Source organism: Rhagoletis pomonella, unplaced genomic scaffold (assembly GCF_013731165.1).
Source record: "Rhagoletis pomonella isolate Grant_MI unplaced genomic scaffold, Rhpom_1.0 Rhpom_scaffold_00003, whole genome shotgun sequence".
NCBI lineage: Eukaryota > Metazoa > Arthropoda > Insecta > Diptera > Tephritidae > Rhagoletis > Rhagoletis pomonella.
This window is the reverse complement of record NW_023458557.1, coordinates 78,590,131-78,613,437: the sequence shown is the minus strand read 5'-3', so window position 1 is coordinate 78,613,437 and position 23,307 is coordinate 78,590,131. Positions and strand designations below refer to the sequence as shown.

General features: G+C 34.9%; 1 protein-coding gene across 2 annotated transcripts in view; it reads left to right on the top strand.

Annotated features, from left to right (window-relative positions):
- Positions 1-23,307, top strand: part of LOC118735590 — a 76,339-nt gene that overhangs the window by 32,694 nt on the left and 20,338 nt on the right. For both annotated transcript variants that reach the window (XM_036465423.1, XM_036465421.1), the window contains exons 2-8: positions 14,560-14,688; positions 14,754-14,820; positions 14,903-15,221; positions 15,337-15,466; positions 15,654-15,785; positions 20,453-20,641; positions 20,797-20,914. In XM_036465423.1, the coding sequence (XP_036321316.1) occupies positions 14,613-14,688; positions 14,754-14,820; positions 14,903-15,221; positions 15,337-15,466; positions 15,654-15,785; positions 20,453-20,641; positions 20,797-20,914 (1,031 nt within the window). In that variant the 5' untranslated portion in view covers positions 14,560-14,612. The remainder of the gene's footprint in view (positions 1-14,559; positions 14,689-14,753; positions 14,821-14,902; positions 15,222-15,336; positions 15,467-15,653; positions 15,786-20,452; positions 20,642-20,796; positions 20,915-23,307) is intronic.

Sequence of the window (23,307 nt, the reverse complement as noted above, 5' to 3'; positions counted from 1 at the left end):
AAAATTCAATATGATCCAATAGAAATACCGGATGTTTAGCGAGACAGAAGGACCTTAAATGTATCTATTTCTTATTTTAGATTTCTATATTTTACGTTTATTTTAATATTTTTCGGTATCGAAAAAGTCCTAACTGTCAATTTTTCTCTTTAAAAAAAAAAAAAAACTATGTACTAGCAAAGGTACAACTGATTATTGGAAAAAGCCTACTATAAAATCTGATTCAAAGGAAATCCTCTGAAACAGACAGTTGATGGTATTTGTTGAAAGCTAATCTCAAACTAGTTCAAGAGTTGAAACAAGTTTGCATTTAGCTCGAGTTACGGCTGGGTATATACACTTGTATTAATTTTTGCATACCATACCTCTACAACGACGTCTGTGTGGCGCTTCAAATCATATTTGTTTATTAAGAGTCATATACAAACCACTTAATGATCAGCTTGTGGGCGACAAATTAAAATGCTACTCTCGCATTCTCAATTTGCTTTAATTAAAACGATTATAAAATGCTTATTTGGATAATTTGATATTTTATGAGCTGCGTATGTGTTTATATTTTTTGTAAGTTTGCACACTCAATTTGAATGTAAAATTTTGATTCACTAGTATACATACTCTATTTGTGTTAACAAAAAGAAAAGAAATAAAATAATAAATTTCGAAAGCTAAATATGAACATATTTTAAATTGAATTTTTATAAAAGGCTAATGCACTAATCAAAACATGTTGGGTCTTGGTTGTGAAATTTTTAAGTTTTACTAGATTAGGACGCCTCTGAAACATTTGACCTTTTTCAATTTGTAAGAAAAAAATTTATCAAAAGATAATATTTGCTATTAAAAGTTCCCTCAAGGCATTGCTTTTAATATGTATATTAATGTTTATTTTCTACAAACCATATTCATATGCTAGTTTACAAAAATTTTATATTTTAAATTGGTTTCTTGTACGCATCAACTCTTAACGAAATTTAGTATTAAAAGTAGAATGCCTGATCTCGCACATAAGCGAATTAATAGACTATTATTATTCATGTACGAGTACAAGCTTTAAATGATAACACATTTTTTATTAGTAATATGTTTAAAAGTCTCTTATACGAGTATACATCCACACATACCGACAACAATACGTTTACAAATATGCGGAGGCTTCTTAACCATTCATGTAATGTAAACGATTTAGATTTGATGTAAAGCACCTTCTAGCAGAAAGGAAGTGCTACATACATATTTTATTGCCATATCAACCTTGATCGATATGTAGTTATTTATCCATACGAATGTATGTAGATTTATAAGGGCCAACAAATTTATGTAATCATAAAATTGTGTATATAAATATTTGATTGCCTACTAACAACATATTTACGTAAGTGAACAACCTTCTTGATCGGCACTGTAACCGCCTAAGCGATTTTGGTCGAGTCCAACAAAAGCACGTAAGTGAACAATCGCTTTTGAATTAAAAAGTGCTACATCGTTCGAATACAATGACAATCGGAAAAAATATGCTGTAAAGTTTTTATTTATTTGATAACATTATTTTTTTTTAATAGAAAAAAAAAAGAAATTGAAAGATTAAGGCTAATATTTTTAAGTCGGTTTTAAAATTTATAACCCCTTTAAGCAAAAATTTTGTCACAAAAAATGTGTTTGAAGGATAGACATATTTTTTATTTATTTATTAAGCAACAACAATCTCGATGCTTACAGACTATATGATAGATACATACAAAGGCCTTATGACAAAAGCCTCACGAGTAAATTCTTCAAAGTAGACTTAGAATATAAAAAATCAAAGTCTAAGGAAGAAGAAAATGCATTAAATTGAGCTAGCGTCCTCCTAAAAGGAGCATTCATCCCATAAACAGTTTTAGCAAAACCCACAAAAAAAAAAAAAACAATTCATTACGGACAATCCATTGATCCAGCACAAATATCAAAGGCAAAACACATCGACAACAAAACACGTCTAGACTCCAAGGCACTGATGGGCATCGCCTTGCCCGCGGGCAAAGCTCTTTTAATCTTTCCATACATTTTGTATAGGCGCGTATAGAGTAAAAGCTCTCTCTCTCTGCACATCACTGCTCTAAGGACATGAGGTTTATTAGTAAGCAACGTGAGCGATATGACGGAATGGAATCTACAAAATTTATCGAGCGCAAAGCAAAGCGCACAAAAGCTCTTTGAGCAGACTCTAATCTATTAACATAGACTGCATGAAATGGTCTCCAAATGAATACCGCGTATGCTAACCTCAAATTTTTACATAACAGCTGCGAGGAACTGTAAGTTCAGCTTCTATTCTTCCTTTTAAGGACTCTAATACGTACATAAAATAATGAATATGCAATATAAAATGGAAATGGAAGAAGGTGTAGATATTAATAACTCGCGAGGCGATTAATCATCTTCAGCATTCAGCCAAAAGTGGACACTTTCTGGACGAGATCCCGTTTCGATGGCAAAAATTCTGCTTGTCTTAGCTCAGCTATTGTTGTATAAAATGTCGGTAGAATTGAAAGTCTCAGTGCAAATACATATCATGCACATAATTTAGTATGCTGGTATTGTATATGTCCTCATTTTGTAATTTTAAAAGGAAGAAATAGGAACTTCTTTAGAAATAAAATAAGTGTGTCTGTCGATTTTCCTCATTCATAAAATTTATGCTTTTCTGGTTAAAACCAGCATATACTCTGAATTTCAGCAAAACCGGATAACATTTACCATTTTCGCCCAAAAAAGATGTGGGCGTGGCAGCCTGTCAACTTTTACTATTTTCCACATGTCTTCATTCCTAAGTGCGCATAATAGCGCATATTCGAATTTGTAGTAAGGTTACTACTTTTGGCCACGGCTTATATGGGTACAGTCCACTGTGCAGCGCTAGTATTTATTTATTACACAAACCAACACGGCAACTGCGGCAAATGTTAAAGCTATTTTTGATAGATTTGTTTGTGCTGAATCTATAAAATAATTAAATGGGGAGAGCTGAATGAAAGATTCCTAAGAAGTCGTATCAAATACAGTGAAACCTGCTTATGTACCCCCGCTTAAGTACCTAATCGCTTAAGTAACCACATTTTTGGGCACCGTTTTTTAATGTAATCTGAAGAAAATTCCTCTCTTAAGTACCTCCCCGCTTATTTACCCAACCCGTCTAAGTACCTAAATTTTTCGGACACCATTTACAGTTTTACTTATAATTTTCCCCTTTTAAGTGCGCTTTTAAATTTTTTGGCTATAAAACTGTAAATTAAAAAAAAAAAAACTTAACACTTCTTAGAAAAATGTTCAAAAATTTTATGAATTTTTTCTACAAAATTTTAACCTTAGGTTTATATGGTATTTGTTAGGGAATGAACTGTATTTTAATTAAAAAAACTTAAAAATAAATAAACATAATTTGCAAACAATACCATTTTGAATATGACCCAACACTGATGCATCTATACATAGTTTAAAGGAAAGTCGAGATTCTTTGTACGCGGTAACTAATCTCGAAAAGTACTGAACGGATTTTGGCGAAACTTTCTCTAATATATTCTGTATAGACAGGAGCGTGATCATTGGTATTTAGACTTTCTATAGGATTGCCACCTGTCTAAAAAATTATAAGATCCGCGCAATTCGTTGGATTACAAAAAATGAGGTGTCAAATAAGAGGGATTATCCTCGACATAAGCATAAATGTTCTATTTTTTTCGAGTAGGGCTGCCACCTAATAAGAAAGCTACTATATTCATTCTTAATAAGCGAAGGTATCAGATCTGTACCATCACTGTCGAACGAAAAAACTTAGCCTCTAGATGTGCAAAAATGTACCTATTATTTTTTTGAGTAGGGTTGTCGCCTGTTTAAAAATTATAAGATCTTTACTGTTCGTTGGATAACAAAATGAGATATTAAATGAAAGGGCACGGCCATCGTATGTACAACGACTTTTTTTTAGTAGGGTTGCCACCTATTTAAAAATTGCTATTTTATCCTAACATAACATAGAGCAAAATCGACATATTTTGACCACGCGAATCTCTCATGTGTGGCCGCTGTGGTGTAGTGGTTGGCAATGCTCGCTACCAGGGCCTGGGTTCAGGATTAAGTAAGCGCCAATCTATTATTATTATTAATCGCGAGAATTACTAAACAGATTTGGACGAGATTTTATTTAATATAATCTGTATCGATAGGGTTATTATCTTTAGTACATAGAATTTCTATAGAATTGCCACCTCTCTAAAAAATTATAAGATCTGCTCGTTGAAATAGAAAAAGTGAGATGTGAAATGAAAAGGCTTGCCCTCTAGATGATGAATAATTTATTATTTTTTTGAATAGGGTTGCCACCTTGCTGAAAGTAATATGATTTTCACCGGTCGTTGGACTAAAAAATTAGGTACCAAGTGAAAGGATATGGTTTCCGTTTTTTTTTCGCGGTGTTGCCACCTATTTAAAAATAACTACCTTGCATATCGTAGCCCTTATGCCAGAAACATGAATGTGTAAGAATGAAAATTTTGGAAATCACGCTTGAAAGACTTTTTTTTTTACGAGACTTAACTCTACATTTATGCAATTTGAATTAAATTGGTATAATATAAAACATCCAAAGGTTAATCAAGTCAATCTAATAATTCTCATTTTCGTTGTTGGTGTTTCCGACAGGGTAGGAGTGTGATGTAATGTGGAACGATTTTCCGTCATCCCTTGTCAAATTTGGTTTGGAGACAAACCGGTTTCGGCGTTGTGCCATCTTCAGTCGAACGATCGAAATGACACTGAAGATGGCACAACGCCGAAACCGGTTTGTATCCAAACCAAATTTGACAAGAAATGACGGAAAACCGTTCCACATTACATCAATCTAATAACTCAAAACTGATAAATTTTCACATTCATGCTTCTGGTATAAAAGTGGCGATATAATACGTGAAGACATTTTTTGTTATGCCATCAGATTTGCACAGTTTATTCAGGCAAAAAAAATGGGGTCTTCTGATGTGCAATATGGTTTTATTTTTTCGAAAAGGGTTGCCGCCTATGCGAAAATTATAAGATGTGGGCTGTTCGTTGGATTAAAAAGTGAGTTGTCAAATGAAAGGACTTGGCCTCCAGATGTGCAGTAAGATTGTTTTTTTTATTAATAGTGTTGCCGCCTGTCTAAAAAATTATAAGGTGCGTTCTTTGCATTAAAAACATTAGAATTCAAATGAAAGTGCTTGGCAATTAAGTAATCAATAGGGCTTTTTTTTAATAGGGTTGCCAACTTTTTTCTCCAAATGCGTGTATATACATACTTACGTACACATTCAGCGCGTGGCGAAGTCATAACATAACATTGCTTTATTTTTTTTTAGTTTTTCTTTATGTGTTTATATGTTTGAATAATGGTTGGTTTTAAACAAGCTGGTGTTTTTCGTGAGGCACTTAAGCGGGTTTTACTGTACATTTTTTTGGTTTTTAAAGTAAGATTTCCACTAGAGAGGGATTACAATTGGTTAACATATAACCTTGATATCTTCCTATTCTATATATTTAAGTTAATGCTGCACATGTCCCTGCTACCATTTTCCCACAGTACTGAGTAGTCTTCTTTGATTGAAGGGGTTTTCGAATCGTATTAGCAGCTGTTAATTTGAAGCGATAAGCTTTTTTTCAGCAGCTAAATAACAAAAATTCGTCGAATTCAATAGGCGTGAAAAAGGTGCTACTTAGTAGAAAAAAAAAAAAACAATCTAATAAAAAATTCAAGGTCTTTTCAAGCAAGTACCCAGAAAAATACGCACTAAGGGATTAAATAAAACCGCACCGAAAAAATAGCAACAACATCCCACACTGAGAGCAACAGCGAACCTCAACTAAATAAACTTCTATTGATATAATAAAATCAAAATAGTGAAGGGAACTGATCTTCTGCGGCGACAGCTCAAATCACTTAAATCATTTGATTGACGCAATAAAAAATGGCTACCTAAAAATAAGAGATACCAGATAGGCACAAACAAATTTATGTGCATACCTAGATGCTTTATGGAGGATCACCCACACTGGCGTCGTTCGGCAGGCAATTCGATGGCTGCTGCTTTTGTCGTTGATGGCAAATGAGTGCTGAATGATAGATAGACATATGGCATGGGACAGTTTTCAAATGATCATTTGTACTGACAAAAAAAAAATACATTTTTCATATTGTAATATTTTAAGCGTTGTGGCTTTTTGATTGATTAAGAAAACTGTGTCATAGCCTCACAGTCTGCCAGCGAATTATGTTGTCGCAACATTGATTGAGAGAAGGAAATTAGCAGGTCTCAGTTTTATTGTTTACATTAGCGAACAATATATAGAGCAATGGAGTGCAAAGTGTAAGTTTTTAAATAGCTGCCCATAAGATGCATGCATATTTTCTTTCGTTAGTTAAAAAAAAAAAAAAGATTTAAATACAAATTATAGCAAAGATATATATAAGGGAGTCTTTCTAATGGCGCACAGTGATCTGAATCACAAATCTAGGTGGACAAAAGTCTGAAAATCAAACTCTTTAAACTATTTTTGTTTTTTGTGTATTTTTATGTTTGCTTATATTTCGTTTACCTGGTTTTCTATGATTTAACCACTAAAATAGTTTAATATGGCTGTATCAGTGCTTTAAGCGACACACACGCACGCATAGTTGATGTTGCTTTATTTGAATTTAATATTTTAACCGATTCTATATCAATTTGATAGCTTGATTTACACACTATGATATAGTGCTAACTATTTTATTCTATCTCCAATGATTATATTTAAAAATCGCCAACAAATGTTAGTGTTTGCAAATTTGTATATTACAAAATTCAAAATGGAAAAAGTTAGATTTTGCGAATTTGTCCGAAAAATTATTTATTTATGGGAGAATGTTTAGTAAGACTTAAGCTTTCCAAGACCATTGCCCTTTCAAAATTCAAAACTTAGATTCGGGACTCGTGTGTTATAAAAGTTTACGGATTTCTTCATTTTTTTTCGCCAAATTTGATCCACCATTTTGAATTTTTGAAATCTGATTTCAGATTCGTAATAAGCGACCCGAAAGCGTTACCATCTTTTATTAAAACGCCTTGATTTCCTAATTTTTGTGTTCGCCATATTGGTTCCGCCATTTTGCACTTTTAAAATCTATCCTCAGATTCATAATCAGCGATCTCAAAAACATATAGGCACAAAGTGGTGTCAAATTGTGTCAAAGCATCTTTGAGCAAATAGTTTTGTCCATCTAGATTTGGGTTTCAGACCACTGTGTGGCGTAAAGCTGCAAACGAGCAACAGTTTCGAAACATTCGTCTGAAGAATCGATAACAATAATCTTAATTTTTCTAATCCAAAATCCTTCAATACATACATATATACCTGTTCTCGTTAATGTTATCAATACGGAAATTAATTCTCAATCTAACGATATTTTTTTAAAACAATTATCGATATGGTTATTGCTATAAACAGTTATCGATGTAGATAAGTTTTATCGATGGAATTAATTTATCGACCTCATCGATACATTTATTGACGTCATGAGCAATATTTTCCGATATTCTTATCGATATACATACATATGCAAATATTTGTCGATATCGTTATCAATTTGCTTAATGACATACATTTATTCATTGATACATGTATAGATGTTGTTATCGATATTTTTCAATGCCGTAGCTATAGTTATCGATATGGATAAGTCTTATCGATTACATTAATTTATGGATATTATTATAGCTTGTTTCATTGATACATGTGGTTACTTTATTATCGATATCTGTCCATATTATTATCGATATATATATAAGTAAATATTCATCGATATTGTTATCACCCTACTTATTTATCGGTATTTATCAGTAGCCTCATCGATATATTTATCGTTCAAGAAATATTTATCGATATATGTACACTAGGGTGGTAAAAAAAAAAAAAATTTATTTTCGAGGTAGGCTTTGGAGAACCTTCCAAAATTTTCCATCTTGCCGAAAGAGGTGCTGATACCAAGCTTTATGTTTCTAAGTATACATTTAGAGGATGACGCTCATGATGCTCATATTTTGCTCTAGAAGTAGTGAGTACATATATTAATGAAACCATTGGTTAAGCAACCTAAGAACATTTCAAATGTAAATTATCTAAAAAAATAGTACAAATCGTTGTTGGTGTTTCCGACAGGGTAGGAGTGTGATGTAATGTGGAACGATTTTCCGTCATCCCTTGTCAAATTTGGTTTGGAGACAACCCGGCTTCGGCGTTGTGCCATCTTCAGTGTCATTTTTCGTTCAGAACATCAAATATCACAAACTTCAGGTGTCATGGCAACAGTAGCTTTTTATAAAAATCACCAACACTTTTCAAGGTGGTTGAGCGCCCTGTATTGGTTACAGTAAAAAATTTAAAGTTGGTATAGATATTACAAATATCAAAAGGAAGAAACTATGGGGCACGTTTGCCAGGATGAAACTTTTTTCCCCATACAAAAATTGGATCACTCTAATGTACATGTTAACTTTCGAAAGGGTTTGTTTTCCATATTGCATGCAAACCAATGAAACGATATTAATTTGTTGTACGTGATTTGTTTAATTTTGCCAGATCACAGCTTGTAATGGCTTAGCATGCACTAAAATGTCTAAAATGCTAGACAGATGTACTAAGTCCTGAAATATCCCCATACAAATGCGCATTAGCTCTCCGTAAATAATGTGAATTTAAACTAAAAATTTAGATATGTTTATTGTTGCTATTGGGATTGCCGCTGAATTACGACAACAAAACAAAAATCAATCAATATCAGCTGTCTAAATGCACAATTTTACGCGTCTGTCAGGCTGAAATTTTAATTCGCATTTGTTCTTCTTGATTCAAATTAACCCTGTTAATCTGTATTTCCTATAAATCGGCTCAAAAATAGTATACGCTTGAAACCAAAGAGGTTGCTCATCACTTACTTATAAGAAGACATAATTACTCATTTCTGCGATTGTTATACAATTTTGATTTTTATTGCAGGAATGCAATGAAAAAAGTTGGCACAGAAATGGCCGTAAATTTATGTATTCCTATATACTAAAGTTTTTAGACTTTTTTAGCATTAGGTACCCTCAGTTATAAGACATGCAATCAAAAACCATTGATTTTTAATTTATTTTATTTCAGTTGTCTTAAGCCAATAATAACATAGGGATTAACAGCCATAAATTTGCGATTTGCGAATTAAAATAAATTAAATTTTTCTGGCTGCCTTTGACCGCACAAAGCCGATTCACACATGCAATTTACAGTAACTTTTCTATGTATGTACATACCTACTTATGTACATATATATTAAAAAAAAAGATGTAGTATACAAATACATATCTATGTATGTATCTTTCTTTAACTATTTATTCTGCTATAATCAATTCTTCTAACTTGTTTACCCGCAAAATCGAGTATTTCTACTTTCTGTCTGCATTTACACGTGTGTGTTAAGTCACAGCTTCACAATTCACGCGGTAATACCTTTAAGCGCCTACGCATAGATTTCAAATCGAGTTCGAATAGATAAACAGCGGCAAAAACAATCTTGCCTTAACAAAGAAAAACATACGCTACAACAGCCACTACACAAATAAAATAAAAAATAAAAAATAAAAAACAATAAAAAAATAAATAAATAAATAAGGTGGTGAAAACAAAATCAGTTACACATACAATTAAAGATAACCTTTTCATAGTCAGTCTTAACAGCATAACAAGTGAGCGTGTGCGAAGAAAGCATAACAACAACAGTACAAAACAAATCGAAAAAAGATAGATTTGAGAGAGTGTAAGCATACGAGTATACCTGTAAAAAGGTAGTTCGTATTTTTTTTGTTTCTAATTTGTTTTAAACTTTGCATAAAATTAATCTCTTTTTCCTGAATATGCTTATAGTCATCAATCTGTGCATAAATATGCGAAATGCGAAAATGATTGTAACAAAATATTCCTTCTATCGGAATTGGCAATCAAAAGCTCATAAACTATCCAATTATGCTAGCGATTTGAATGAAATAGGAATTCGAATTTCTTTAGTTTTCGAATCGAATTAATTATTTATATCGCGAGGTAAAAAAAAAATTGATTTTTGCCACCCATATTTTCGCTAGTGCTTAGCTGTACTGCTTCTGCTATTTGTGGCGTGAGTCTTCATGTTAGGACACCAAAGGAGGGATTTACAGTTTTTCGTTGTCTATGAATTGCAATCGGTTTTAAAGGCAGCTTTTTCTTGGCAGAAGTACACTTGGATGACTGCCATTGTCTGCCAGGTGGCGACCACTATTTGCTTATAGCTTTTTTCGGACGTTGCTAGTAACAGCCATCGACCCTTAGACTGGCCTAGTCGCGTAGGCACTTTTAATTATTCGGGTTATCGCTTACGGAAATCGAGACTCTTAAATAAAATAAAAGTCTATTTGACCTCTCAAAAGACCTCGAGAGATCTATAGCTCATATAATATTTTCTATGTCATTCAATATTTTTTGACACACCCTCTGGATCATAATGGACTTCCGTTGTAAAACGGATCGTTTCAAATACTTTCTTTAAGTTTTTTTTTTAGTGTAATTTAATTCGATGTTCTCATTTTGCTGGTTACATAGAAAGAACTTAACGCTGGTGTATAAAAATCATTGTAAAACCGAAACGTTCTTATATACAGAATGCCATACGTACAGCAACACAAGGACAGTGAATTGCTTTCACAAGTTTTTGAGAAACAAAATAAAAAAAACTTACGTAGATCATTTGTTAAAATAAGTTTCCTAATTTTTGAATGCGGGTTTACCTAAAATAAACAAGAAAAAAATATTATGAGTTCCGAGCAATTGTACGATAAAATATTAGAATTCATTCCTATATCCCAGACCCATGAGCTGCTTGCGGTGATTTCGATGAGCTTGGCTATTGAGATCTCTTTCATTGAATGTAGAGGCGTGGAACTATTCAAATTCCTTTTCACTACGAGTACTCAAAGTCAGTTATAGGGTACTATTTACTATACCTTTTTAGAATATTTTTTAAAGAAAGTTCTGCACTTGGTCCTTTAAGTATGTTCGGAAGCGCCACGTCATTCTTTGGCCATCCATGGCTACCGAGTTGAAGGTTCTTTTCAACGGAGTGTTTTTCTCCATAGGTTACAATACAATCGTTATATTTCTATGAATTCGACTACGTCAATTTCTTTAAGTAGATCGATACCTGTCGCCTGCACGAATAGTTCTTACGACGTCTTCCCATCTTCGTTTGTCACTGTTTTTTATACCCGAGCGCACTTGTGCACAAGGGTATTATAACTTTGTTCACATAACGGTTGTTTGTAACAGGCAAAACGAATCGAGATAGATATAGACAAATGTATACATAAATGATCAGAATGAAAAGAGAAATCGATTAAGCGGTGACTGTCTGTCCGTCCGTCCGTCCGTCCGTCCGTCCGTCCGTCCGTCCGTCTGTGCACACGATAACTCGAGTAAAAATTGAGATATCTTAACGAAACTTGGTACGTGAACTTCTTTTGGGCGTGGGACGGATGGTATTGAAAATGGGCGAAATCGGATAATAACCACGCCTACCTCCCATATAACGGTAATTTTAAGAAATACGAAAACTGCGATATTTTAGTAACTACTGAAGATAATTCACTCAAAATTGATACTTACAATGAGTTTCAGACGGAAAACATGAATATTATAAATTTTTGGAAAATGGGCGTAGCCACGCCCACTTATGGTTACATGTGTATATCTTGGTAACCGCTGCACCAATTTCTTCCAAACTTGGTACAGTTGTTGGCCTTAGTACAGCATACTAAATGGCTGAAAATTTTAAAAATCGGACAATAACCACGCCTACCTCCCATATAACGGTAATTTTCAGAAAAACGAAAACTGCGATATTTTAGTAACTACTGAAGATAATTCACTCAAAATTGATATTTGCAATGAGTTTTAGACGAAAAATAAGAATATTACAAAATTTTAGCAAATGGGCGTAGCCACGCCCACTTATGGTTACATGTGTATATCTTGGTAACCGATACACCAATTTCTTCCAAACTTGGCACAGTTGTTGGTCCTGGTACAGCATACCAACTGGCCGAAAATTTCTAAAATCGGATAACCACGCCCACATCCCATATAACGGTAATTTCGAGAAATACAAAATCTTCGATAAATCAGTAAATATTGAAGCTAATTTATTCAAAATTGATGATTGCAACAATTCTTTACCAAGAAATACGTTTATGACAAAATTTTGGAAAATGGGCGTAGCACCGCCCACTTGTGATCACATATATGTATCTCGCTAACCGTTCTAGCAAGTTGTACCAAGCTCGGTATGGTTATTGTGCTTGCCACATAAAAGCAAACCGTTGAAGATGGTTGAAATCGGACTAAAATTGAGGCCGCTTTTCATATAACGGTAAATTTCAGATATGCTTGAAATTTCAATATTTCGAAATTTAAGGACGCTAATTTACTTAAAATGTATACACCCCGGCTTATCATGTAGCGGTAGCTTTCGGAAAGGTGGAAAACATATATTTAATACTTGCGCCGGGTATTTAATGTTCGGCTCCGCCCGAACTTAGACTTTCTTACTTGTTTTAAGAAGCGCTCTGTCATTGTCATTTTTAAGCCTCGGTATTCAGCGTCCTTAAAGTGGAGATAGACGGTTGTAGGCCTTATCCTTCAACTAACCGAAATGATCAAGACTTATTTCTGGCCAAGTACCGTAACTTCAGCAGCATTTCCCAAAACGTTTTTTTTTGCGCTGTTATTATTAATATTAAGCGCCATAAACACCGGGAACTCTACCATGTTCTATGTTTTGTGCGTGGCTCTCCGCCCTATAAGGGAAGGCTTTTGTTCCAGACACAAATCTGCGCCTAGCGACAGCGTCACATTCACAGAGAATATGCAGCTCGCAAAAGTGACATACGTTTAATACCGCAAGATTAATTTTACTATGGTGGTAAAGAAGCGAACAGTGGTCGGTGTAGTACCCAGTGGGAGTTTCGGGGTCCCTTCTGCTTAACTTATGTAGTTGCTTCATTTGGAGGACAGAAAAATCGCTCTGCTTGTCTCTGCCTGAGACATTCCGTCCAATGACTGTTGAACATTTTGTTTACCCAGTTATCCCCTTTATGTGTGCTTTGATAAACCCACAAAAGGGTTCCGGATCTTGAAACACTTCCGTAGTTCCTTGTCTCACTAGATAGTCCGCCTCCTCATTGCCATCACGTTCCTCATGTCCCATCCTATTAAAACTGCGCCTAGAGCATTTGGGAGACTGAAGCAATAAAATAATGTCTAAGACGTTACAATGTGGAACTTCGGTGCTAGAGGGCTGCCTGGATGTCCGACATAATGCAGATATATTTTGAGGATGTGCCTCTTCTGAATCATTCTTTGCCACAGACTTCTATTGTATGGGTCTCCGCTTGGAAGATGGTGGATTAGCAACCCATTGGTATCGATTTTTTTGAAGTTCAGCCCATCTGCGTGTGCTGTTATAACAACAACAAAAACGTTGAACTTTGATTGATATTGATAAGATGCCATCAAATCATTAGACCATTTAATGAATTGTCTTAAAAGGTGGAAATTGCACGGCTGATGTACCACCCAAGCAGGGCAACCTTGAGGTGGCTTCTCTGAATAATAAGAGGTATTTTTGGTAAATTTGCCCACCATTTGGACGGTAAACCCTGTTATGCGAAATAATGAGGTATTCTTTGTCACCTATGAATCGCAAGCGGTCCAAAGAGCTAGATAGACCACAGCTCCTCTTTAAGATCGGGCATTTAATCCAGCCCTGTCTGGTAGAAGCTGATGCGAAGAGTCTGGTTAATATTAACTCCCAGCTGTCTTTACAAAGGTGTAATGGCACAGGCCAGCCTCCATCGCTATTTTTTTTTTTGTTTATAACTGTTGAGGAGCTCCCATACTTAGAAGAAAGGTATTGGCTGGAAAAGCTTTGTAGGGAACACTCAATGATTCGTAAATGTGAAAGCTAAATCTTCATCGCTCAAACTTTTTTCTCCCCTTTTTCATCAAATAAGCAGGTTTAGACCCGCGAAACCAGATCTCTCGGTTCTAGAGAGTGTATTGACAAGCCACTTTCCTATCGGGGTTCACGCAGCGAGATTAAATATTACAAGGTTCGAGCTTTCTAGCTTAGAGGGAGGAGATCTCCGGTACTAATATCTGCCGACTGCGAAACTTCGTTTAGCAGTAACCGTTCACAGTCTAAAGGCCACACAGAAAGTCTGTCGCGGTGGGAAGCGATCCAGCGGTTGTCGCGGCAGTCTGCGCTATGGGGACGTCACACAGAAGTGAGCCCCTTGACAGGGGACAAGTACCTCAACTTAACCAATATATTTACATCTATTTGTCTGCCATCTAACCCCACCCAACCGTTATCAACGAACAAATTCTTATTTATTATGTATTTATTTAGGAATAAAGATTATAAATATTTTTATATCTCCACTTCGGCAGGTGTACTTGTGGCCCAGTAAGAATTGCTATCTTCCCAAAAATCCTGCAGAAATATGAACTGGCTGCAAATCGTAACGATAGCAGCCTTTTTGGCTGTGAGTAGCGTGAAGTCGCTATCTCTGGATCCAGGTATGTCAAATATTCTAAGAAAGTAGACTTAGGTAGTGTAGCATTTTTTTTTCCTTTTTTTGCAGTGGCTTCCACTGAACTGGAGCAATATATAAAAAAGGGCGATTGTGTGATATCAATGCGGCACATACGGTAAGAAAAATCGTTTTATATTATCTTTTAAGGAAAAACAACTTACCAAAAAATAAAAAATAAAATTCTCCCGCACTCATAGTCCTCGCCGCAAATTACACATATCTATCGAAGCGCTCTTCATGATCGACTTCCCCACATTGAAACATAAATTATCATTCTTCCTCGATCGCATGCATCAGCGTGTCACCTTGGATGTAACAGCAAATGGTGCCACCGAATCGAAACACTTCGAATTGCCTAACACAAATGAGACGAGCACAATACGTTCATTAGCTTTACATTTTCATAAGAATCGCATAGCAATGCTGGTGGATTGCAAGGAGAGTTCGACGCATGAGTTGGAGATTAGCTTGGCAGAGCTCTATGCGCAGATGGAGACAGATCCGGTTATAAAACTGGTGGGCGGTAGCTAAGAAGCATTATGAAAAAATAAATAAACAAAAATACACATTGTAGACTAATTTATATTTATTTTTCTTTTTTCTCTTTTATCTCTTACATTGCATTTGACAGTTTAGGGAACGCAAATATCCTTTATATTTTGATGGACAGCTAGAGCCGGCATTGCAACGCACCAATTGTCAAAAGGGCGTGCATAAGCGCAATAAAGTTCATATGATGCGTACGCAAGTAGCGGAGCGTGGTAGGTATATGATATTGCCTTGCATTTATTTATTGCAATATTTTATTGGCTATCGCTTTGCTTTTAGCTAAATATTATTATGCGCACGCATGCGTATGCTTTTCTTCTCTTATTTGTGCATCTATTGTTACTTGCCCTGATTTGCATTTGTTCATCAATCACTTTCATTTAATTTGTATTCCATTAGAGAAGAATAAGAAACGCGATGTACGCAATTGGTTCAACAATGATTCCAGCGATAAACGTCACGAAGAGGAACGCATTCCCGTTGAGATTGAGCAGCGTGGCGACATTCCTGTGCTGCATGGCGATTGTGAAGGTATGTATGAAAATGTGGGCAAACTTTGTAAATATTTATGTATGTACATACAAATCTGTGCCGTTCAATTAAAGTAGCTTAAGTGACTTTAGAAAGTTTGACTTTGAATCAACAAATAATCAGTTTCCCTTAAATATTTTTATATTTTTATTATGCTCCCATTAAAAGAGCATCTTCAAATACACCGCTGGCTAGTTAAACGTCAAAATATTGTTTTGGAACCCAATGAAATGTTGCTTTAAAGGGAAAAGTTCCCATCCCAACATAGGCTACTTTAATTGAACGGCACAGAAATGTATCTAAATAGTATGTGTATGTATGACTTAAGTAAGCTTAAATTGTCGCATAAATTGCGAGATTCTTCGCTGTAATCCTATCCCACATACTGCTCCTATTAGTGGGTAAAAAGTAAAGTGATTGTTTAAAAATAAGTATTGTAGTTTTTTTTTAAGGATTCATGTCAAAGTAAAAGCGAGGTTAGGTGGGAGAGTTTGGTATGTGTGGGGCTGCGTTCCTTTAGGTTAGGGTAGGTTAAGTTTAATCATGCGTCACACTTAAATAGTTCACTCATACCATGCCATACGAGACTCCTCAGGTCTTTGTGGAAATAGTCCAAGAGAAATATGAAGCGCATTGATCAGTGCCAGGTTGGGCTATGTTATGTGAGACAGATTAGGTTAGCAAAATACTTTCACTTAAGTACCAATGTATTTAATCGATGGCTAAATACTTCCAAACTAAATATTTTATGATTTAGTTGAAAGTTAAAAAAATTAACACCCTACCTTACACTCACCTCAACTTATCTTACCACAACTCACTTTACCTTACCTCAAATCAACTCATCGCATACAAACTCACCACACCTGACTTAAATTCACCACACCTGGTCCTACAACACCTACATTAACCAAACCTTAACTCACCATAACTGAACTCATCACAATAGTTCCCACCACACCTCACCTAAACTCACCAAACCACAATTGAGGAACTATTTCGGGATTTCCCGGCACTATTTCGTGATTTTCGGAACTATTACGGAATTTCCGTTGTATTTATCGATTTCGATATCTTTACTTTTATCGATATTTGCATAGATATACATGCTTATGAATAATTTTACCGATATCTATTATTGATAGTTTTATCAATACATGTATCTATATTTAAATCGATACATTTATCGATATTTTTGCCGATCTGTTTATTGAAATTTTTATCGATGTATTTAATGATATTTATCGATATCTTTAATCTCGAAATTCCTGAACCTTCAAATAACCTCAAAAAAATTCTACAAACCTCAAAGTAGTCTCGAAATAGTCCCGAAATAGTCCTTACAATCTCGAAATAGTTTCTAAAAGTAGGCCCGAAAACTCCGAATTAGTCTCGAAAATCCCGGCTCCATCGCTTCCATGCGCTGAGGGCGGTTATGGCTTTTCTGGATCGCTCCGTAAGGTTCCGTTTCCAGTCCAACTTCCTGTCAAGAATTGTACCATTTAACCTCGTTGGTGAGTGTAAGCCCCACACAATTTAGACAGCAGGTAGGGGGTTATGAAAAGACGGTGACTTATATTTTCTCGTAACTTTTAGTCTAGCATTTCGCTGCAAGATGAGGTCCATTCACCGTTAGGCTTTTGGATATAAGTCGGGGCGACTGAAGTGTTTGATAAGATCTTTCATAATGAAAAGGTGAAAGTTTTTGAGGCATCCTAATACGGTTGCCAAGATCTAGTTCTTTGCTATGGATAGGTTGTATCCCTTTTTCAGGGTGCACCACCGAGGCGGTTGGTCGTTGCCGGAGTGATCTCCGTAAGTGCGGTTCGAATAATCAAAAACCCAGATTAGTTAGGAAGGAGAGAATGCGAGATCTCAGATGCTTAACATCACGTCCAATGCGTTGATGTTAATGTCAACTGGAATATAAGACTTTATGATTATAAACACCCGCAGCTTAATTGGCCTAGAGATCACCAGAGCGCTTTACTCGAAGGCATATTTTAATCCATTTTCCCCGAGAATAATGTCAGGCTAACAGTCCCCTCGGTGCGGAGTGTAGAGTAGACATTGTTGCTAAAATGGCTCCCCCAATATCTGATAGTCACAGTCACTATAATCAACCTTAAGGACCACCCTGAAGAAAACATGCATGCAAACGAAAAACATTACAAAAAAATCGCACCTAAAAATATTTTTAACTAGCAAATACTCGAAATGTTTGCTGCGCCTAAAACTATTTTTGTATTCTTACTCCCTACCAAAACTCTTATGGCCTCATTCATAAAAAATAAAATAGATTTAAAGAGCTTTATGAAGTGAAATTTTCAAAAATATTTCAATATGTGAAGCATTCTTTAATTTCTATGAATGTGAGTATTCATCAATTTAACTTAAGCTAATTTTTTTTAATAGGTGGCAACCCGCTTAAAAAATATTTTCGGCAGTAAACTTTCTTAAATCTCTTTAGTTCGTTAGGCGCTTTGTAATAATTCATTTTTTTATAAATTTAATTGAACACAATTTTTCAAACAGGTGGCAATGCTCCTCAAAAATTTTTTAGCCAGTAAACTTTCCCCATAAACCTCTTTATTGTGATATCCATGTTGCAATATTTAAAATATCTTATCAATTAAATTAAATTCAAATTTTCAAACAGGTGGCAACCTGCCACAAAAATATTTTCGGCTGTAAGCTTTCTTAAATCTTTTCCTTTTGGCCGCCGTATTGCAATATTTACTTTATCTGATCAATTCACTTAAACTGAAATTTTCAAAAAGGTGGCGGCTCTCTAATATTTCCTTTTCTATTGTTTAAGTTAGACTTCTAGCAATACGGCAGTGAAAACTTGATAAAATTCCAAACATTAGTTTTTGAGTGTTGCGCGTACAAACACACATACAGACAGGCAAACAACAAGTCTAAAAATTGTTGATTTTGGCTTCTGTTGTTCTTATTTGTATAAATTTTTCTTAAGTATTTATAATGCACAGTCATCGGTCTGTTACAATTTTATTATACATACATACAGACATATGTATGTATGTACTATACATCACTATATGTAGATTTTTGTAGGCAAATTTCTCATAGCATCCATACCATCTAAACATGAAAATTATAGCCCCAATACCACCCGAAGTCTGGCTTATAAAAGTCGCGCAAGGGTTAATTTGCCATTTTATGTTCGATACATTGGATCAGCACCGCAGCTGAATGAGTGGGTGCAACTGGAGCAGCTGCATAGCTGCGATAAATAAATATTAGTATCTAGGCACCGTCACAAATACATATGTACATATAAAAGCATCATTTTACCTAGGCAGCCAAGTACAAACAAAAATAAACTATTGTCATCTACTCAGTGTCACTGTCATTGTCATTGCCACACTCGGAACCAACCAACCAGTTTTTAACCAAAGGGACAAATGCAGCTAGCGAACGATGCTATGTATGTATGTAGTCGTAGTATAACAACCATGACGCTATAAAGTTACAACGAACGACTATTTGGCTATTGTCAAAGCGCAGCTCTAAGCTAAGCTTTGGTGTGGATTACATTAAGTCGAATTTGGAGCATATTTGCAATATGAGAAGCGAGTCGGAAGTGTGACATGCGTATTGCGATCTATGTTGGCAATATGTTGGATTGGTTCGTGGCTTGAAGAGTGCTTGAGGGGCCACTTAAAACCCAACCCGATACTAAAAAGTCATGTACAGACATACATCCATACATATGTACATATGCTGATACACAGGTATAAAAGCAGTTAAGGTGACTTCCCACGCTTGCTGAAATTATGCACAAAATATATTCAAACAAAATGCGGGTTCAATGTGTATCCGTATGTTGTTGTTGTTGTTGTTGTTGTTGTTGTTGTTGTTGTTGCCGCTTGGCTGGGCGTGTGCACAACTGCGTCATAATTCCGCGCAACGGCACGCTTTACACTATGTACATTAGGGTGGTCCTTGAATGCGGGAAGCAAATTTTTTGATCAGATTTCCTAAGCCTCAACCCCTACTATAAGGTTAAAACGTTCCGCACAGCGGTCAAAATTCAAATTACTCTATGAAGACGTCTTAACCGATTCCAATAGGGACCCAAATTTTTATGTGATGTCCTCGACTTTAGTAGTATCGATTTTGGGTACTAAAAGAAAAAAATATTTTTAATTTTTTGAGTCTCCATGGAGCAACTGGCCTTGGACCCCATTGCGACACGTTGGGTATGAGTTGGCAAAACAAATTAATTAACTTTTTTTTTTGAGTCTCTGTAGAGGAATCTGAACTTTGGCCCCTGTACGACATGCCTTAACCAAAATTGAACGGCCTGTAAAAATTCGCTAATTTGATTTTAACGACCACCCGAATGTACATTCATACACTTTGTGTGTGTGTAGATATGTATGAAGCAGCTTCATGATTTATTGTTAATTTTTGTTGCTCACCTTTTTCTATTTTTTTTTTTTTAGTTTTTGTTTGGGCTCGTTTTTGCAATTTTCAAGCATAAACGCATCTTCTTGTTATTGTTTATTCAGGCATTTACATTTTTTTATTTTCATTTCTAAATGTTACCCATTAAATTTTTTTAGTCGACCTCTCTATTTCTTATTCCAATTTTTATTTCTTTTTCGCACATTCAACCAACTACCCATCTACTTACATAGACGCCCTCGCAAAATCTCTTAGCGACCTAATGGAATTGGTGAAACTTTTACGTGAAGATATTGCCAACCAACGCCAGGAGATTGCCTACCTACGCCGTTTACTGGAGAATTGTGCCGGTTGTAAGGAGCCGAGCAGCAGCAGTTTACGCTTGGAACCGACATGTCGCAACGCCAATCCCTGCTATCCAGGTGAGCCTATGTACCTAAACACTGAAGCTGCAATAAAGCTGACAAGCTGAGGCACACACACAAACAAACGTATATAGACATATATAGTCTTGCAATTTCATCGAAGAAAAGAAGTGTAAAATATCGAAAATTTACGGTTTTGTCATCACTTGCAGGTGTTGAGTGCCGTGAAACGGCCACTGGCGTAAGGTGTGGCCGCTGTCCGATGGGTTTCGCAGGCGATGGCAAGATTTGTAAGCCGGGAGTCACTTGCGCTGATCGACCTTGTTTCATGTAAGTCAAGCGAATTAAGAAAAGCAAATATTTAAAATTGTGATAATTTTTTTTGGGATATCCGTATCTCGTAAGTTAAGGATTATACATATTCGGTTAGATGATACCGATATGAGGGCTAACTGCTTAGAGTGAGTGAATTTTTCGTATTTTAATAGTTTTTTTCGTTTTTTCTCTTTGGTATATATTTACTATGAACTGTTGTGCTCCAGATCGGGTTCGAGGAGATAACTTATTAGATCAACGATATACACCGCTTAAGACTTTTGATACAATACAAATATTTTACCAGCTACTTATACTTCACACTTCGTAAACAAAAAAAACTAAAAAATAATGAGGTCAAAATTTCTTTCCAAGCTGAATGGATGTACATACATTAGGGTGGTTCAAAAAGGGTAATGTTGGAAAAATATTTTATATGGGGGAAAAACAAATTTTCGTTGAATAGTAGGTATAGAATTCTTGAAAATCAATATTTTTCGATCGGGAAACTCTGGTTCTCTTCAGGAGACTTTCAATAATAATACTTAATTGTTTATTTAAACATTTTTTAATACTACCGATTTTTTATTGGTCCCCCATTGCATTTTTCGGAGTTTTTGGGAGTTTTTGGGCGGACCTATAAATTATAGTTACTAATACAAAATGGTTAAATAAACAATTGGGTATTATTATTGGGAATCTCCTGCAGAGAAACAGAGTTTTCCAATCGAAAAATATTGATTTTCAAGAATTCTATACTATTTGTACGTAAAGTTGTTTTTTCCCATATAAAGTACATGGGCGCTTTGAACCACCTCCAAATATTTTTCGATTTCAAAATAAAAAAAATAGCGGCAAATTTTTTTCGGTATAGAAAAATCCTAGGGGTGAGAGCATAAAAATTCCGACTTTTCTTTTCCCCCATATGCATTTTTTTTGAACCACCCTTAATGTACATACATATGAATTTAGCATAAAACTAACAGTACTCGAAATACATGTACACAATTTTCTTATCTGTAGACAGAAAAAAATGTTTGTTCTTTAGAACCTTGACTTTTTTAATTCAAAAAGACACACTTTTGGACTGAAATTTTTGAATACGCAATTAAAATCCGACTTACCCATAAAATTTTAATATTCCCTGGTTTATGAGTCATACAGCTGTCCCTAGGCACGAAAAATCAGACAAGACAAAGGTTTGAAGAATGAAGGGGAAATTTTCAAAAAGCATTGGGATTCTTGAACAAAAAAAAATCTAAAAAAACAGGGGCCCTAACTGTTTTTATTTTTAAAATAAAATCATAATTTAACCGTTGCTTTGTGATTTTTGTTTCTTCGAACATTTTTAATCGTTATTATGTGATTTTTTTTCATCCTCCCACTCACCTTCCAGTCTCCATACGTGCTTTTCTCTCTCCCCTCTTAAAGGCATCACAATGGACATCTTAGTGGATTCAATGGGGGGCTCCATATACGGAGGCAGCCCGCTTACCTAACCTAAAATATGTGATTTTTTCTTTTTTCGATCAACTCTATTCGTTCATTTTGTGATTTTAATTTTTTCGATAAGAAATAATCGTCATTTTGGATTTTTATTTATTTTTCGATCATTTTTAACCTTTATAAAAGAGACTGCACTTTTACAAACGATTGAGATCTTTTTTGTATCTAAAAAATTAAATCTGAATATAACGATTTTTTTTATTGAAAAAAATTATCACAAAATATTTTATTTCTTCGATAATTTTTAATCGTTATTTTATGATTTTTCTTTTCTCGATCATTTCTAATCGTTATTTTATTTTTATTTTTTCGATAATTTTTAACCGTTAATAGACATATTTAAATATTTTTTTGATCATAAAATGAAATCTGAAAATAACGATTTTTGATATAAAAGAACCATCGTAAAATAACGATTAAAAATGACGGAAAGAATAGAAATCATATAATAACGATTATTTTTAATTGAAAAAAAAAAATAACAATCATAAAATAACGCTTAAAATGATCAAAAATACATAAATAAAATATAACTGCTTTGCAAAGATTTTAAAATAAGAATCCTTCATAATAACGATTATTTTTGGTCCCTGAAAAAAGCTAAAGCAGTTCCTGACAGCAGGTGGATACCAATTTAGGACACCACTAGAACATTTATTTCTCTCGCTTCGGCCTACATCCGACAAGTATAAGACACGCAACTTGCCGAAACTCTCAAGAACTTATGGGGTTTTAATGGGATACCTATATATTTCTACAGGAGTATAAAAATGATAAGAGCTGAAGAAAAGAAAAATAAGAAAAATTATTTCAGACATTTTTGTGTAAATATCCCACAATTGGAAGTATATGATTTCATTTATTGGGAGGCTACTACTTAGAACATCTCAACATCTTAGGCA